The sequence below is a fragment of the Mustela putorius genome, unplaced genomic scaffold, assembly GCF_011764305.1.
Source record: "Mustela putorius furo isolate JIRA1106 unplaced genomic scaffold, ASM1176430v1.1 tig00003962_pilon_pilon_pilon, whole genome shotgun sequence".
Classification (NCBI taxonomy): Eukaryota; Metazoa; Chordata; class Mammalia; order Carnivora; family Mustelidae; genus Mustela; species Mustela putorius.
In genome coordinates this window covers 11,443,758-11,462,771 of record NW_025422106.1, presented here as the reverse complement: position 1 = coordinate 11,462,771, position 19,014 = coordinate 11,443,758, and the positions used below count along the sequence as shown (strand labels likewise).

The 19,014-nt window shown below is 46.2% G+C and overlaps 2 protein-coding genes and 1 non-coding gene across 7 annotated transcripts in view; 2 read left to right on the top strand and 1 right to left on the bottom strand.

Moving 5' to 3' along the window:
* TEX14 (testis expressed 14, intercellular bridge forming factor) overlaps positions 1-19,014 on the top strand; it is a 125,984-nt gene that overhangs the window by 49,262 nt on the left and 57,708 nt on the right. For 4 of the 5 annotated variants that reach the window (XM_045069968.1, XM_045069970.1, XM_045069969.1 and 1 more), the window contains exons 3-9: positions 5,852-5,966; positions 9,216-9,381; positions 9,815-9,951; positions 15,067-15,148; positions 16,226-16,356; positions 17,491-17,604; positions 18,608-18,731. In XM_045069968.1, coding sequence (XP_044925903.1) covers positions 5,852-5,966; positions 9,216-9,381; positions 9,815-9,951; positions 15,067-15,148; positions 16,226-16,356; positions 17,491-17,604; positions 18,608-18,731 — 869 coding nt within the window. Of the gene's footprint in view, positions 1-5,851; positions 5,967-9,215; positions 9,382-9,814; positions 9,952-15,066; positions 15,149-16,225; positions 16,357-17,490; positions 17,605-18,607; positions 18,732-19,014 lie in introns of those variants that run through there. The other variant, XM_013053652.2, reaches the window with a different exon arrangement.
* On the top strand, positions 5,445-5,662 carry LOC123389210. The gene has a single exon (XR_006603808.1). It is a non-coding gene; the product is annotated as a small nucleolar RNA U3 (small nucleolar RNA).
* On the bottom strand, positions 12,653-13,949 carry LOC101670330 (glyceraldehyde-3-phosphate dehydrogenase-like). The gene has a single exon (XM_045069975.1). It carries the CDS (start codon positions 13,875-13,877, stop codon positions 12,876-12,878), a length of 1,002 nt encoding a protein of 333 aa, XP_044925910.1. The 5' UTR covers positions 13,878-13,949; the 3' UTR covers positions 12,653-12,875.

Below are 19,014 nucleotides of genomic sequence, written 5' to 3'. Positions count from 1 at the left end.
CAGGCTCCCTACTGAGCAGGGAGCCTGACACAGAACTGGATCCCAGGTCCCCAGAATCATGACCTAAGCTGAAGACAGATGCTTAACCATTTGAGCCACCCAGGCATCATTTTTTTTTTTTTTTTAACTTTTTGAAGAACCTCCATACTGTTTTCTAAAGTGTCTGTGCCAGTTTGCATTAACACCAACAGTGCAGGAGGGTCCTTTCTCTTCACATCTTCACCAACTCCTGTTGTTTCTTTCATTGTTGATTTTAGCATTCTGAGGTAGGAGGTGATAGTTCATTGTAGTTTTGATTTGCATTTCCCTGATGGTGAGTGATGATAGTGAACATTTTTTCATGTGTCTGTGGGCCACCTGGATGTCTGGAGAAATGTGTATTCATGTCTACTGCCGATTTCTTTTCTGTTCTTTTTTTTTTTCTAAGATTTTATTTATTTATTTGACAGACAGAGATTACAAGTAGGCAGAGAGGCAGGCAGAGAGAGAGGAAGGGAAGCAGGCTCCCTGCCAAGCAGAGAGCCTGACGTGGGGCTTGATCCCAGGACCCTGAGATCATGACCTGAGCCGAAGGCAGAGGCTTTAACCCACTGAGCCAGCCAGGCACCCCAACTGCTGATTTCTTAGCTGGATTATTTGTTCTTTGGATGTTGAGCTGTTTAAGTTCTTGATATCTTTTGGATACTGACCCTTTATCAGATATGTCATTTGCAAATATCTTCTCCCATTCTCTAGGTTGTCTTTTAGTTTTATTGATTGTTCCCTTCACTATGCAAAAGTTTTATTACTTTAATGAAATTAGTTTATTTTTGCTTTTGTTTCCCTTGCCTCAGGAGACATATCTAGAAAAAAGTTGCTATAGCTGATGTCAAAGAGTTTGCTGCCTGTGATCTCTTCTAGGGTTTTTGTTGTTTCAGGTCTCACTTTTAGATTGGTAATCCATTTTTAATATATTTTTGTTATGGTTTAAGAAAGTAATACTTGGGTGCCTGGGTGGCTCAGTCAGTTAAGTGTCTGACTGTTGGTTTTGGCTCAGGTCATGATCTCGGGGTCATGAGATCGAGCCCTGTGTTGGGTTCTGTGCTGGGTGTAGAGCCTGCTTAAGATTCTCTCTCTTCCTTTTCCTCAACACCCTGCCACATTGCTGTAGCTTGTGCACCCTCTCTCTCTCAAAAAAAAAAAAAAAAGTGATCTAATTTTTTTTTCTTTTGCATGTTGCTATCTGGTTTCCCCAATACCATTTGTTGAAGAGACTGTCCTTTTCTCATTGGATATCCTTTCCTGCTTTGATGAAGGTTAATGTACTGTATAGTTATGGGTTTATTTCTGGGTTTTCAATTCTGTTCTGTTGATCTATGTGACTATTTTTGTGCCAGTACCATACTGTTTTGACTAGCTAGTAAACAATAAATGGGTCAGCTAAGACATAAAAGAAGAAATAAAAAAGTATATGGAAACAAACGAAAATGAAACCACAGAAGTCCAAAACCTTTGGGATGCTGCAAAAGTGGTTCTAAGAGTGAAGCTGATAACAATACAGGCCTATCTCAAGAAGCAAGAAAAATCTCAAATAAATAACATAACCTTACACCTAAAGGAGCTAGAAAAAGAAGAAACAAAATCTAAAACCAGCAGATGGAAGGAAATAATATAGAGTAGAAATAAGTGATATAGAAACTAAAAAAATAATAGAGCAATGAAACCAGGAACTTATTTATTTATTTGTCAGAGAGAGAGTGAGAGAGAGAGAGCTAGTGAGCACAAGCAGAGGGAGAAGCAGGCTCCCTGCTGAGCAAGGACCCTGATGTGGGACATGATCCTGGGTTCGTGACCTGAGCCAAAGGCAGATGCCCAACTGACTGAGCCACCCAAGTGTCCCCAGGAGCTAGTTTTTCGAAGAAAAACAAATCGATAAAATGGATAAACCTCTTGCCCAACTTTATAAGAAAAAAAGAGAAAGAACTCAAACAAATAACGTCACAAATGAGAGAAGAGATAACAACACCACAGAAATACAAATAACTGTAAGAGAAATAATTATAAAAAACTATATGCCAACAAATTGGACAACCTCTAAGAAAGGATAAATTCCTAGAAACACATAAACTACCAAAACTGAAACAGGAAGAAATAGAAAATTTGAACAGACTGATAACCAGCAAAGAAATGGAATCAGTAAACAAAAAAACTCCCAACACCAGGTGCCTGGGTAGCTTGGCTTGTTAAGTGGCTGCCTTCAGCTTAGGTCATGATCCCACCCCAGTGTGGCCCGGCCTGAAATAAATATTTGTTGAATGAGTGAATTAGTGAATAAATCTTTTCTACTAGGAAATTACCAAAAGACTGTTATGTAAATTGTGGGGACAGTGGTTTTCTACCTATTTTTCTCTGCAGCCTTTTATATCTTCTCAAGAATTGTTGGTCTGCCTCTCTAAGTGCCTCCCTAAGCCTTTGGAGGCCATGGTTGATTTAATTTCTTACTTCATGAGCTCCAGGAATTAACCAGTCTGCTGGTTAAACTGTGGTTTCTTCCTATCAAGAATTATGAATAATCTATGATTTTATAAATTATGCAGCTTCAGGTACATGGAAGCAGGCAGAAGACAGGAGACTCTTGGTTCACAGAATTGAGTGCTAGTTTTTGTTTGTTTGTTTGTTTGTTTTTTAAGATTTTATTTATTTGACAGAGAGATCATAAGTAGGCAGAGGCAGGCACAGAGAGAGAGGGAAGCAGGCTCCCTGCTGAGCAGAGAGCCTGATGCGGGGCTCTATCCCAGGACCCCAGGATCAGGACCTGAGCCGAAGGCAGAGGCTTTAACCCACTGAGCCACCCAGGTGCCCGCATAATTGAGTGATAGTTTATTACTCATAGCAACAACAGTAGTTAGACTTTTAGTTTTTTTGGTGCTGGTTGCTCAAGTCCTAATTCCCACAGAGCCGTGCAAAGAGCTATATAACATTGCACATGTGGTGGGTTGCTGTATGCAGAAGCACCCTGAGCTTATTTTCTCTAATGGATAGTGTACCCTTTGCTCCAAAGGAAACTGTTATCTTTATTATACTGGACAGTGAGCATGCCTGCCTTTGGTCTAAAAGAAGACTGTATTTTCCAAAGTCTGGTATATAAACATCTTCAAAAAGATAGTGTAGGGACGCCTGGGTGGCTCAGTTGGTTAAGTGGCTGCCTTTGGCTCAGGTCATGATCCCAGCATCCTGGGATCGAGTCCCGCATCGGGCTCCTTGCTCGGCAGGGAGCCTGCTTCTCCCTCTGCCTCTGTCTGCCTGTGCTCACTCGCTCGCTCTCCCTCTATGCCTGACAAATAAATAAATAAAATCTTAAAAAAAAAAAGATAGTGTAGAATACAGAGCAGTTAGTACCTTGCTTTTCTGATTTGGAGACATAGGAGCCATCTGTGGAGAATTGTCTTCCCACATTGTTCTTTGCTGCTCTCCTCTATCTACTCTTAGGCTAGGTAGGTCAAGTACTGGTACTGAAGAGAGAGAAATTTGGCAGTTCTGCCCTGAAGGTTAGGGGAGACAGTCTGGGAGGGAAGAAGACATGCCACACATACTTGTAACATAGTGAGACCTGAGCAGTAAGAAATGTGAACCCCACTAGCACTGCTCTCAGCAAGAACACTGATTCTTCTTCTTTTTTTAAAAAATATTTTTATTTATTTATTTATTTCACACACACACACACACACACACACACACACACCACAAGTAGGCAGAGAGGCAGGCAGAGAGAGAGGGGGAAGCAGCTTCCTCACCGAGTAGAGAGCCAGATGTGGGTTCCCGATCCCAGGAGTTCATGGCCTGAGTTCATGACCTGAGCTGAATGGAGAGGCCCAACCCACTGAGCCAGGTGCCCCAAGAACACTGACCCTTCTCACTACATTTCTCCAGTCTGATGCTGTTGACTGATCCTCCTTTTTGAAACTCTTATCTCCTTTGTCACTGTGACCCACTTGTTCAGGTTTTTCTCTTACCTCTTTTGGTTTCCTTCTCTCCCTACTTTTTGGCTTTGTCATTTCAACTTGCCCCTTAAAATATTAGTGGGCTCCAGGACTCCATCCTCAACTGTCTATTTAGGTAAAATGTTTTGTGACTCTCTTCCCCCCATGACTTTAAAATGAAAGATTACAATGTTAAGGACCCCAGTCTTGCCCAGTTCTCTACACTAGACACCTTTGCTTAGATTCATTCTTTTAGTACTAGGTGTTTGGAATATTGTGAGTATACAAGGTCATTTCATAGTCTCTGCCCTTCCCAGACATAGTCTCAAGCAAAGAGCAGGCATTAATCAAATAATCACACAGAGAAGATGTTGGATCTGATGAAGGAGGTCAGGGAACTGTTCCCTGAGACAATGACACTTGGACAGATGTCTTAATGATGAACTGCAGTTAAGCTGGGGAAGGGATTGGGAGAGAACTCCAGTCTGAGGGAAGAGTTTTTGCAAAGGCTCTGTGGCAGAAGGTAATATGGTGAGCAAAAAGCCTGAAGTTCAGTATGACTGAAGTGAAAGGGAATCTGGTGCAAAATAAGGCTGGAGACCTGGTGTGTGGGCCAGACCACTGATGGCCTGGTAAGCTATGTGGAGTTTTGTCTTTAGACCAAGAGCTGAGAGCTCCTGAGTCTTTTTTTTTTTTTTTTTTTTTTTTTTTTTTGAGAGAGAGAGAGAGAGAGAGCGCGCGCGCGCATGAGAGGGGGAGAGTCAGGGGGAGAAGCAGACTCCCCACCAAGCAGGAAGCCTGATGCGGGACTAGATACTGGGACTCCAGGATCGTGACCTGAGCCGAAGGCAGTTGTATAACCAACTGAGCCACTCACGTTCCCAAGAGCTCCCGAATCTTTAAGCATAATTATGTATTGTTTTGTTTAAGCACGCCTTTTATGTAAATAAAAATTAGTTGATTTGTTTAAAAAAAAAATTCCAAAGACCGCGTATATGGCTGGTAATTAGACGGGATGAAGTTTAAAAACCGGGAGTGCTCTGCAAAACTGTCTTTGGCTTGGGTCATGGGTTTCATCATCCACTTAGGTTTTCCTCGCAGGGCGGAGGGAGGAAAAAGGATTCAGCGGTTCCACTGTCGGTCTAAACTGAGGCCCGTCCTGGAGTTCCGGCGCGCTTTGCAGTCGTCAGCAGTCTACGTAAAACTGACGAGTCGGAACTGCCGGGCAATGGGTGAAAGGGGTGAGTGGGGAAAAATGCCTTGCGATTGGCTGTTTATCAGCTGCATGTTAATTAGTGATAACTTGAGATGTCTTCTGAAACGTATTGTTCGAAAACGCTTTGTCGAACTTTGGTCATGGAACAGTTCTTTGGAAAACACATGCTAGTCTACATTTTGCGGGATGGTAACTTTATTTTGAAAAGTCACCATATGTAAAATGTATATGGTTTTCTTTCACCCCGGAAAGTCGGGCGGTGCAGGGTTAAGACTATACTTTCAGGGATCATTTCTATAGTTCGTTACTAGAGAAGTTTCTCTGAATGTGTAGAGTACCCAAAACCACGAGGAGGAGGCGTGGTGTTCTCTTCTGAGCGTGAAGCCGGTATTTGGTGTTGCGTTTTGTGACTGCCATTTGCCATTGATGATCGTTCTTCTTCCCTTTTTCTGGGGAAGCAAGAGGGAGAGAACGCAGTCTGAGTGGTTTTCCTTATTAGTTAAAGATAGCACTCAAGTCCTTTTTTTTGTGTAGGTATTGTTTTGGCTGAGTGCTTTTTTTTTTTTTTTCTTCTGTTTTTGAGTTCCTTAGCTTACTTTGTTTTGTTAAGCACGTTTCTAGTCTTGTTTTCAGAAGCTCTCTGATGTTTGTGTTGTTTTTTCAATTTATTTTGCAGGGATTTATGTTGATGCAGTTAATTCTCTTGGTCAGACTGCACTTTTCATTGCAGCTTTATTAGGTCTTACGAAGGTGGTTGATGTTCTGGTGGATTATGGATCTGATCCAAATCAGTAAGTATAATAATATCACTATCTAGAGAATAGTATGCTTTTAAGATGAGTTGGGGCATTTGGAAAACAGTTTGAGAAGATATTAAAAGAGACTTTGCTAACTTATATCAATGAAATGCAGTTGTATAGCGATGTTGGAACATATTTCTAAGAAGTTTTACTAAGTTCAGTAAAACAATGGGAACTTAATTGTTATTATAGTAGTACAGTTTGCATATTTCCACTCAGGTTATAATTTGTATGATTCTTAATCAGTTCAACATATCCACCAACCAAGTTTATAGTATATTTGGGATCACTTAATCAGAATCACTTGCCTTGCTCTTGTAATTGTGGTCCAGAAGAACCTCAGTTTCATAGTTGGCCCACCTTTTAATGTGGAACAGTGTAGCACTTTTGCTTCTCAGAGGGCTTTCTCAGGCACCAGCTCACTTGATCTTCACAACCACCTTTTAAACCAAGAGGGAGGGGACAGCAGGTACTTTTACAGTTCCTATTGAACAGAACCAGAAACATGATTCTAGCTGATTCCTCCAGGAATTCCAGAATATACTCATAAACATCAGAAAGTAACATTTCTATCTTCTTACACAAGGAAGCCCTGTTTCATGTATTTTAAAAAGGTAAAGTATTGATGTTGGAAGATTTTGGGGGTTTTTGTTTTTTATAGGGTTTCTTGCTTAGTAGGAGAAAATACAGTGAACATTTTGCTGTTTCCTTCTAAGACTCATATACACTCTTCTGTCCTGTGTTAATGTTTAATTTCAAAGCTGAGAAACAAAGGGCTGTCTCACTTGTTTGCAGGTAACAGTGTTATAGGTGGCCACACTGGGAATTCCTGGAGTTCTCAGCAAAAATGCAGCATTTTCCAGTCAATTGCAGTTATGTCAGTTTTGTGGAGGCTTAGAGCTGGATCCCTTAAAGATCAAATCATTCAAAGATTTAATATTCCAGGTTAAGAGTTAAGGCCCAGAAAATTTAAGCGACTAGCCTATAATGGTATGTTAATGGTTAGAGCTGAGACCAGGAGCCCAGGCCTTAAGAACTCATTTTTGACTTTCCTTTTTCAAAAGTCCCCGTGATGGCAGGGGGAGGTAGGAAAGGATATTGTCAAAAAGGGAAAGGCAATTCCCCTCTTTGTATTTTGTGATAGGACTATTTTCATGTGACTTAAAAAAATATCTTTTGATCAAAGTGAAGGAAAATTTCTGGGGGGAAGTTATATTATTAAGTGCTCAAAAGAAATGTTGTGATGACAGGGACCTATTGAACTCATAAAATCAGATGCCTGCGGGTCCAAGTGGAGTCAGTGAGCACAGGCTCTCTCTAAGAAGGGTTAGGCATTTGTTGCTCCTGGGTAGGAAAGGGAGCCAGGAAGGCCAGATCTTCTAAATTTCCAAGAGGCTGAAAATCCCCAATTTTTTTTTTTTTTAATTAAAGATTTTATATATTTGTGGGGCACCTGAGTGGCTCAGTGGGTTAAGTCTCTGCCTTTGCTCAGGTCATGGTCTCAGGGTCCTGGAATCGAGCCCTGCATCAGGCTCTCTGCTCAGTGGGAAGCCTGCTTCTCCTTCTCTCTCTGCCTGCCTCTCTGCCTACTTGTGATCTATGTCTGTCAAATAAATAAATAAAATCTTTTTTAAAAAAAGATTTTAATATATTTGTTTGAGAGAGTGAGCTGGCGGGAAGAGGCAGATGGAGACGGAGAAGGAGGCTGCCCACTGAGCAGGGAGCCCAACATGGGGCTTGATCCCAGGACCCTGAGATCATGACCTGAGCTAAAGGCAGATGCTTAACTGACTGAGCCAGCGTGACCCTGAAAATCCCAATTTTTAGTGAGAAATCTCCCAAATGTTACATATTATCTCTTTTTTTTTTTAAGATTTTATTTATTTATTTGACAGAGAGAGATTACAAGTAGGCAGAGAGGCAGGCAGAGAGAGAGGAAGGGAAGCAGGCTCCCTGCCAAGCAGAGAGCCCGACGTGGGGCTCGATCCCAGTACCCTGAGATCATGACCTGAGCCGAAAGCAGCGGCTTTAACCCACTGAGCCACCCAGGCGTCCCATTATCTCTTAATTAATTAATTTTTAAAACTTTTTTTTCTTTTTTTTTGGACACAGAGTGAGAGATCAGAGGTAGGCAGAGAGTGAGAGAGGGAGAAACAGGCCCCCCGCTGAGCAGAGAGTTCGATGGAGGGCTCGATCCCATGACCCTGAGATCACGCGTGACCTGAGCCGAATGCAGAGGCTTAACCCACTGAGCCATTCAGGCGCCCCCAATTTTTTTTTAAAGTAGGCTCTACTCCCAGCACAGCTCTTGAACTTACAACCCCAAGATCAGGGGTCATGTGCTCTACTGACTGAGTCAATCAGGCACCCCTGAGTTGTAGATTCTTCTTTTTTTTTTTTTTAAGATTTTATTTATTTATTTGACAGAGATCACAAGTAGGCAGAGTCAGGCAGAGAGAGAGGAGGAAGCAGGCTCCCCGCTGAGCAGAGAGCCCGATGCAGGGCTCGATCCCAGGACCCTGAGATCATGACCCGAGCCGAAGGCAGCAGCCCAAACCACTGAGCCACCCAGGCGCCCCTTAATAAGATTTTATTTATTTGAGAGAAAGCACAAGCAGGGGGAGTGGGAGAGGGAGAATCAGACTCCCCCATTGAACAGGGAGTTCCCGTGCAAGGCTCCATCCCAGGACCCTGGGATCATAACCTGAGCTGAAGGCAGACGCTTAACCGACTAAGCCACCCATGCATCCCTGTGTTGTAGATTCTTAATCAGATTGCTGGCATTAGGGTTTTGCAGGCCTCTACCATAGGATTGGGAGATAGAGATATTCTCACTTGAGAGGGTTGATCTCTGGTTAGGATATGCATCACCACCCTGACTGCAGGACACTACAGACATGAAGAAAATTGTTTCAGAGCAGCTAATACCAAGGGACAATGGGAAAAGGAACACCAGATTTAGAACGAGACCCATACCTGGGTATGTATCTCAGCTTTGCCCTTTTGTTTTCTTATCTATTATTTGGAACATGATACCACCTCGAAGGGTAGAAAGGTAAGGGTGGAAAAAGGGGGTGTGTATAAAGCTCCTATTGGCATAGCCTCGCAAATGGTATTATAATCCTCCTCCCAAAGGTTGCCTTTGGAGAAAGGGAGCCTTGTGTCAGCCATCGAATCCCTCACCCCGTTCTGTGGAAGGGAGGAGATTACAGACACTGATACAAGGACCTCCCCTTCCAGCCGCTGCTTTGATGGAAGTACTCCTGTTCACGCAGCAGCATTTTCAGGCAATCAGTGGATCCTCAGCAAACTGCTGGATGCAGGGGGTGATCTTCGACTCCATGATGAGAAGGGTCGAAACCCGCAGACTTGGGCTCTGACATCCGGGAAGGAGCGCAGCACCGCGGTGAGATCCGCTCTGTAACCACAGCCAAGGCAGAGCACTGAGCTAGGAATCGGGAGCCCAGGGAGCGGGGAGGAGCTGATCCTGGGGACAGGACAGGGCTTACAGTGGCCTTGCCTAATGGCACTGGATACACAGGCCTGGATTGAAGCAAGTTAACCAGCTATAAACTCTCAGGTAAATCTAGTGAATCTTTTTGATCATCCATTCAGTGAGGAGGGAGAACTTTTTGAGGAACCAGGGAGTTGGAGGAAATTATTGCCAAATCCCCTCCCTGGAAACATTCCATTCCTGTAAAAAATCACCTGGGCCCTAATTTCCCTGTCAGGGACTCCTGGCTCCTCAGATCATTCAGGTCAGACTGTCCCAGGTCCACTGAAGGCCAGGATAGCTCTTAGTTCGCTCCAGCATTGAACATCTTCACGGCGTATTGCAGATGGTGGAGTTCATGCAGCGCTGTGCCTCGCACATGCAAGCCATCATACAGGGTTTCTCCTGTGACCTCCTGAAGAAGATCGACTCCCCGCAGCGGCTCATCTGCGGCCCGTCCCGGTTTGGTGGTCTCATACAGGGGTGAGTGCTGCCTTGAAAAGTGTGCGATATTTGGTGTCACCCCAGCCTTCCTTGTAGGAGCCCTGCAATGTGGACCACCAAGTTTCCCTCCATATGGGGTCTTGTCTGGCATCTGGCCCACTCTAAGTGGTGAGCTCCGGCAGAGAGGCCTTGGCCCCTGCAATAGTATCCAGAGGAGCACCTTCTGCTGCCCTGCCCCCATGCAGGAATGTGGGGTCGGGGGAGAGTGGTCTGGGCTCTAGTGGGAGCCACCCTGTGGTTAGTGGCTAGCAAAAAAAGAAATTTGCAGGTCTGAGGAGCCCAGCAGAAAATTCCTTCTCAGCAGAGCAGCCAACTGGCTTTTGTGTCATCTCCCAAATCATGGAAATAATGCTCCTTTATTCCTAAGATAGGAAAAGAACACGAATGCTTAACTTACCTTCCTCAAGCTGTTTTAAGCCAGTGTGAGAGATCTGATGCTAGTGGGGTGGGCAGCCTCCATGCCCCCATCACAGCTGCAGGGGGAGGGCCTCAGGCTTCTTTCCATGCTCAACTACCTAGTTCTTTTAAATTCTTAGGGCTTTGTTGACTTAGGGTTTGTACTCATGGAATCCTTTCCATTTTGATTTTCTCTGATGACATTACTTTCTGTAATCAGGGTTGCTAGACTTGTCACACCTTCACAGGCTCTCTCTTCCTGTCCTTCCCTGAGCAAGTCTGGTTTTCTTCCTATGAGCTGGATATTGCTTCTCAGGAAAGATAAGTTAATTCCCTTGAGGCGTAGTTACTCCTAACTGCTCCTCTTGGTGCCACTCTTGTGGGTCACCTTCTAGAACAACCTTTTAAAAATGGAAATGGAGTTGTGCCACTCTCTGCTAAAAACACTTTAAGGCATTCTCTGTACCTATCAGGATAAACTCCCAAATCCCTTATCTGATCCTGGAGGCCCTACTGGGTCCAACTCCTGCCACCTCTTTGCCGGCCCTTGCTCCTCCCCTTTGTGTGGAGCTCCCTCATTCAGAGTTTGGAGAGACTTGTCCCAGTTTGTAATGATTTTATTTCTATATGTTCTTGCTCGTTTCTAATAAGACTGAACACTGCCAACTAAGAAAAGGAGGTGAAACTGAACAAGAGACAAAGGCCTTTTATTTAGGGGTATCAGAATTGCACAGGAAGCACAGATTCAGGAAGCACAGATTCTGGTAGCAAGCAGAAAAATGGGGGAAAGTGAGCCTTATTTATGAGAAAGAACAAGTAGGTAGTAATTATATAACAGATAAAGAAGAGGGAAAAAAACCCTGTTAACTGGTGCTAACTGCTTGAGCTGTTTCTGATTACTCTCTGTTTTATTGATATTGTCAAATGAAACTGCCCTTTATAGGCATTTGTTAACTATTTTGTGTTAAAGTTCATACCAACAGTTTTATGGCGTGAATGCCATTTGTTCTGTTGAGTCTTACTGGCAACTGCTTGTAAAACCATTGTTGCTCCTGGAGTTCATTAGTTAGAAAGGAAGATGGAGCTTCAAAACAGTCTCTCATGACCAGAAATTTTATACAGTTCTACAACACCAAGAGGGCAAGACCCATGTCTGTGTTACTCACTACCAGCCCTTCACTGCTTGTTGGAATGTGCGCCAGCCTCAAGGAAAATCAAAATAAAGTATTGAGAAACAACTTCAGTCACTAATCTAAATGTAGCATCTACTTTATAGTTAGATGAAATATTCTTTTTATGGGGTTGGACCTCAGAGTGCCTAATGGGAGTGGAAGTACACACATTCCCCCTTTTTTAATGTAAAGAAACCACCTGAGTCAGTGAGATAAGAAATGGCCTCTCAGATCTGAGTGGGGCCATGTCAGGTAAGATTCCTCACAGGTACGTGTTTACACAGAGCCTGGTTGGGGCAAAGAAAAACACGAATTGAGAAGGACAGGTGGTTGGATGTTTGTGAATAACCGGAGTCGTCCCCCCCTCCCCCAGCTGAGTTCACTTACATAGACATGGCCTGAGGAATTTAGGTAAAAGAGCAAGAAATGGGGTTGGTCTGAGTGCAGTTGTTGCCTGAGTTGCCACCGGGGAACTGCCAGCTCCTCTACTTCAGTAGAGCTCATACCCTCTGAAGAGCCACTCACACAGCCAGGGGGCCCCAGCTGGGCAGAGGGAGCCATGTCAGTGGGGTGTCCTGCCCTTCTGCCACCTCAAAATCTGTGCCCCTGCGCAGGAGGCAGTTGGCTGTCCCCTGGATCTTCACTTAAACTTTATAGCAGCTTAAAGTGCAGAAGGTATAGCTCATGAAAAGTGAGCTATCATGAAAAGCACATGGAGCCTCACAGAGCTTGCGTGGGGTGAGGATGAGTACACGCTGTCACCCGCAGCTCCTTTGTCATTTGCTCCAGCAGTAGCAGAATGTTTTGTCCTTCAGTCTGAGCCCGAACTGCTGCATCAGAAAGCATTAACTGAGCAAGTGCTGCATGCATGGCTCTGTGTCAGCCTCTGGGAGTGAAAGAAATGTAAGCCACTCCTCTTAAGACACCTTTAGTTCATGGGGGTCCCAGTGTGCAGGTGTGGTTTGGGTGTGATATGCGGGAAGAGCAGTGGCTGGAATGAGCAGCATCAGGGTCTCGTCCCTCCTGCTTCTCTGTGACCCCAGACCAGCAGGTTCCCCCTTCTCTGGGCTTCATTTGTCCCACCTATAAAAATAAAAGTTGGATAAGATATCTTTTTTTTTTTTTTTTTGGCTGGGTACAGTATACTTTATTGATGGTACATGACAAGGTAGGGCTCCCCAAGCCCCTCCCCTTCTTCAGGGGGTCTGGGATGGAAACAGTGGAGGTTGGGAGATTCTCAGTGTTTTAGGGGATAAGTTGGGGCAGGGATTCCCCAGCAGCTGAGGGCCTCTCTCTTCCTCTTGCTCTGGCTGGGGCTGGTGGTTCAGGGGGCTCTTATTCCTTGGAGGCCATGTGGACCATAAGGTCCACCACCCAGTTGCTGTAGCCAAATTCATTGTCATACCAGGAAATGAGCTTGACAAAGTGGTCATTGAGAGCAATGCCAGCCTCAGCATCGAAGGTAGAGGAGTGGGTGTCACTGTTGAAGTCGCAGGAGACAACCTGGTCCTCAGTATACCCCAGGATGCCCTTAAGGGGGCCCTCTGATGCCTGCTTCACCACCTTCTTGATGTGATCATATTTGGCAGCTTTCTCCAGGCGGCAGGTCAGATCCACAACAGACACATTGGGGGTGGGGACACGGAAGGCCATGCCAGTGAGCTTCCCATTCAGCTCAGGGATGACCTTGCCTACAGCCTTGGCCGCACCAGTGGAAGCAGGGATGATGTTCTGGGCAGCCCCTCGGCCGTCACGCCACAGCTTCCCAGAGGGGCCGTCCACAGTCTTCTGGGTGGCAGTGATGGCATGGACGGTGGTCATGAGTCCCTCCACAATGCCAAAGTTGTCATGGATGACCTTGGCCAGAGGAGCCAAGCAGTTGGTGGTACAGGAGGCATTGCTGACAATCTTGAGGGAGTTGTCATACTTCTCATGGTTCACACCCATCACGAACATGGGGGCATCAGCAGAAGGAGCAGAGATGATGACTCTCTTGGCCCCGCCCTTCAAGTGAGCCCCAGCCTTCTCCATGGTGGTGAAGACCCCAGTGGACTCCACAACATACTCAGCACCAGCATCGCCCCATTTGATGTTGGCGGGATCTCGCTCCTGGAAGATGGAGATGGACTTCCCATTGATGACAAGCTTCCCGTTCTCAGCCTTGACTGTGCCGTTGAATTTACCGTGGGTAGAATCATACTGGAACATGTAGACCATGTAGTTGAGATCAATGAAAGGGTCATTGATGGCAACAATATCCATTTTACCAGAGTTAAAAGCAGCCCTGGTGACCAGGCGCCCAATACAGCCAAATCCGTTCACTCCGACCTTCACCATCGTGTCTCGGGCACGCGGCTGGCACTGCACCTGAAGATGCGGCTGTCTGTCGAACGGGGAAGAGCAGAGAGCCTGGATAAGATATCTTTTGATTTTTTCCAGCTTTGACTATCTGAATTCATTATCTACTGCTGCATAATGAATCCACCCCAACCTCCTCAAACTTAGCAGTTTCAAATAGCAATAAACATTTGTATCTCGTGTACTTTCTGTGGGTCAGGACTCAGGGAATGCCTTAGCTGTATGGATCTGGCTCAGGATTTTTTTTTTTGTTTGTTTAAAGATTTTATTTATTTATCAGACAGAGAGCGAGCACAGGCAGACAGAATGGCAGGCAGAGGGAGAAGCAGGCTCCCCGCCGAGCAAGGAGCCCGATGTGGGACTCGAACCCAGGATGCTGGGATCATGACCTGAGCCGAAGGCAGCTGCTCAACCAACTGAGCCACCCAGGCGTCCCTGGCTCAGGATTTCTTACAAAGTTGTAGTCAAGATATCAGGTGGGGCTTTATCATCTGAAGGTTTGACTGGGTCTGGAGGATCCAGTTCCAAGAAGGCATAGTCACACGGCTGACAGATTGGGCCAGAGTGTTGGGCTTCTCCACAGGCTACTGGAATGTCCTCACAACATGGCAGCTGGTCTCCTGTAGAGCAAGTAATCAGAGCATCTTTAGAACAGAAGCCCGGATGGATTTCGTCTTGGAATTCAACCAGTCTGTCATTTCTTTTTTTCCTTCTTTTTTTTTTTTCTTAAAGATTTTATTTATGTATTTGACAGACAGAGATCACAAGTAGGCAGAGAGGCAAGCAGAGAGAGAGAGGAGAAAGCAGGCTCCCCGCTGAGCAGAGAGCCCGATGTGGGGCTCGATCCCAGGACCCTGAGATCACGACCCGAGCCGAAGACAGAGGCTCAACCCTCTGAGCCACCCAGGTGTCCCCAGTCTGTCATTTCTTCAGTGTCTAGTTGGGCTAATGGGTCTGCCCTATTTGACCATAAAGGCAGGATTACCAGGAGGTAGAAATCACAGGGCCCGCTCACAGACTGGCTATTATATCATCTGTAGTTCCAGGATAAAAAGTCAAGTAGTCAAGACAAAATCAACTACACATTTTCATAGCTTGGTTCAGCTTTTTCCTCTGGATATATAGGTGCTTAACTCTTAAATTTTCTTCCATTTAAAACTATTTCTAGAAACCCTAATGGCTCTCCTAATCGACTGCTTAAAGCTGGAGTCATTTCTGCACAGAATATCTACAGCTTTGGCTTTGGGAAGGTAAGAGGTTGCTGTGGACACCCAGCATTTTGGGGGTCAACTGGAGAGCCACCTGGCCCTGGCTCTGGCCCCCTTTCCCCCCTTTGTGCAGCTCTTCCATATCCCCTCTGGAGAAGTTGTTCTCTTCTGCAGGACAGTGACCCCTCAGTGTTCCTGTCTGACTGAAAAATGGAGAAAGCCCTGAAAATTTCCCTTGAATGACCTTGGGTTACATTGGGAGAGTTTAGAAAATGTTCCTTTAATTCCCAGTGAGGGCCCCAGACTTGTCTCCTTGAAGAGGAGCAGAGACCTCTACTGACCCCTGGGGTCTTGTGTGTGTGTGTGTGTGTGTGTGTGTGTGTTGAAGTTTATTTATGTATTTAAGTAATCTCTACACCCAGTGTGGGGCTTGAACTCGGGAGCCCGAGAGCAAGAGATCAAGATTCCAAGAGATAAGGAGTCAGGAGCTCTTCCGACTGAGCCAGCTAGGTGCCCTGCTCAACACCCCTCCACACCGCCCCACCCCCAGTCTTCTTTGTGATTGACCCTCCATAGACTGGCCCTCCATAAGTTTTTGTTGGAATGCCTTTAAGGAATTGAGATTTTAAACTGAGAAATATTTTGAGGGAAAATCGTATCTTTTGGGTTCTTGGTTCTGCTCAACAAAGAGAGACATTTGGGCATGTGGCTGGGGGTCTTGGGTGCTGCTTGCTGACATTTTAGTCTCTAGCCCTGCATCTCTTGGTTGTGCTAAGGAAGCCTTGGTGGGGAGGGGAAGGAGGAGTGTCACCTTTTGTTGTGTTTTGGCCTGGGTTCTGTGGGGGCCTGAACCTCAACCTAGAACTTCAGGCGGGTGTCTGACCTCTTTTCATGAGCTTTGGTTTCCTCACTAATGAAAGACAAGGAATATTACAACCTTGCAGGGGTTCTAGGCAGATTAAAGAGAGCACAAATTAAAGAATAGTGTCCAGGGCATGGGGGAGTTCAGCAGGTTGGTCAGTAGCAGATATTGTTACTTTTGGCTGGCTGACAAGATTCTTGGGGCATTTTACTTTTCCTCTTCTCTCCCCTTGATTTGAACCTGTGCTCTGCTTTCAGTTTTATCTCACAGGGGGAGCACAGCTGGCCTACCTAGGATCTCTCCCAGTAATCGGAGAAAAGGAAGTGATTCAAGCTGATGATGAGCCTACTTTCTCTTTCTTCAGTGGCCCCTACATGGTCATGACCAAGTGAGCAGCAGCTGGCCTGTGGGAGGTCTGACGTAGTCCCACAGGAAGGGTGGGCTTCACGTGACTCCTTTAAGTGTGGAGGCTTTCTCCTCCAACACAAGGAAACATGAAGAACAGATGTCTAAATCAGGGTTTCTCAACCTGGACACTACTGATGTAATTTTAGCCGGTACCCTTTGTCATTGGGGGCTGTCCTGTGCCTTGTAGGAGATTTAAGAGCATCTCTGGTTTCTACTCATTAGATGCCAGCAGCAACCTCCAGTGACCCCCTTCCCTCGCAGTTAGGACTGTGACAACCAGAGTGTCTAGAGACATTGCTAGATTCCACCCCCTCTCCATTGAGAACAGCTACTCTAAAGGATTACTCATGATGCTGTTTTCTGTTTTCTAAAGAGTTTGAGGCAGTTTAATGGTGACTATCCGGCCTCTGATATAGGCCAGAGGATTGACTGAGGCTTCCGTGGAATCGGAACAGGCATCAGCTGTAGCTCTCAGCAGCCAGCTGCTGCAGGGGCAGCAGTAATGGGATTTGGCTATGACAGAAGTCCCTGGGGTGTTTTCAGTCCCCAGAGACCTGGCCCCTGCAGGGTCCTAAGAGTTGTCATGCCCCAGGTCTGTTGCCCTCCTTGAACCTGGATGGTTCCTCCATGCCTCAAAGAAACACCCTTCTGAAAAGGCCTCTGCTGGCCTCCTGAGGCCCTCTGTCCCCTACACCCTTTGTTTCCTGCCTTTGCCCCAGATTTGTAGCCAGGTCCCTTCATTTCTGTCCTATTGCTGTGGTCTTTGTCCAAGTCATCAGCACCCTTCATCCAGACTGGCCCCTAGCCAGTCCCTCCATTCCCTGACACCCCTTCCTACCATTCCCCACACTGCTGGTGCTGTTGGCTTTCTAAGATGCAGACCTGATCGAGTCATTCCTGCCCTTGAATCCTTCAATGACTTCTTGTCACCTATACTAAGTTCCCCCAGGGTGCTTTAGGTTATGGGGGTTGGAGTATGAGAGGATGGGGAGGGAGGACTCAAGAGCGCGGGGGTGGGGGCTGATTTATAGATTCTGTGTAACACCACTTCTCTGGTCTTTGGCTGGGAGAGCAGCTCACTCCCTGCTGCTCACGCTTTCCCTTGTCCTTGCAGCCTGGTGTGGAATGGGAGCAGGGTCACAGTGAAGGAGCTGAATCTCCCCACCCACCCTCACTGCAGCAGGCTTAGGCTGGCTGATTTGTTAATTGCGGAGCAGGAGCATAGCAGGTGAGAAGGAAGTCCAGGGGCCTGATGCATTACAGTCCAGGTCTCTCTTTACAGACCCAAGTTCAGGGCTATACAGTACTGTCCCTGGGGTGTGGAGATCAGCCCCCCTCAGCCTCAGTATTTCCTAACTGTTGGAATGGGTTATTTGATTGCAAAGGCTACCGAGAGAGAGAAGGTGGAATTAAGGGGTAGCCTGAGTGGTGGGGATAGTGGTAGTGAGTGGCTTAATTCTGTTAACTGATTCACTTCCATAACCTGTGTCTCTGATGGTCCAGCCTCCCATCCAGCAGCCCCCCCAGGCCCTTCCCCTTTCTGGCCTTGTGCTCATCACGATAGCATGCACAGTCCTGTCTTCATAGACCATGGCTGTGCATGAGATCTACACAACGGAGGAACTGAGTCTCTGCCATTGAGAACATGCTCAGGGGTGTACCCTAGTGCCCTGTGCTTCCTGTGGCTTCGGGGTTAGCCCTTTAGCTCTTGCTGAGGCAGGATCTTGGTTCATGGTTTCAGTCCAGGACTGCTGAGTGAATGGATCTGGTTCCTTGAGTAGGCCACTCAACCCCTGCGAGTGGTGTGTCAGAGGCTAACCTCTTCCTTTTGGGGAAGTCACTGTAAGGAAGCTGGAAAAACACATGTACACTGTGTGGACTTTGCCATGAGACTGAGGGGTCTGTGACCTAGGGGAAGTCCCTGACAGCTCTCTGACCTAGGTTTCTTTATCTCAAAAATGAGTATAATGATCTGTTTCTTACAGAGGGTTGCTAGGATGTGAATGATGTCCATGGGGTGCCTTGGTCAGTAGCTCTTGGTGACATTGGCATTGTCGTTACCGATGAGAGGCCGTAGATCCCCCTACTCCCATCCCCCCACCATCCTGTTTTCTTAGAAAGACATAATGTACAAATGCTGTGTGTTTAGAATGTGTTCAAGGGGCCTAGAAGGAAGGAAAACCCTCATTTTTCCTTTTTCAGCCACATCTGAAGCTGCTTTTGTTTTGTAGCAAGCTCCGACACCCCCACCTGCTGCAGCTGATGGCCGTGTGCCTGTCCCAGGACCTGGAGAAGACCCGCCTTGTGTATGAGCGCGTCACGGTCGGCACACTGTTCAGTGTCCTCCATGAACGGGTAAGCGGCTGTTTCTGAGCGTTTCCTCCCCTTGATGCCCTCCCCACTTCTCCCCGCTGCCCTCTTCCCCCTACCCCAGCAGTGAAGTTTCCATTTTTGTTTGCAGGGAAGATAAATGTCCTAATTCTTTACTTTCTAGGGCTATATATCCACCATTTACGGCTGATAAGCACCTGGTTGGAACTAGTGTTTTATTGTTGTCTGTCCTGTTTTTTCATCGGACCTCTAAGAGCTCAGTGGACCCAGGAAACAAACAGATGCATTTCTAGCTAACTGTAATCAA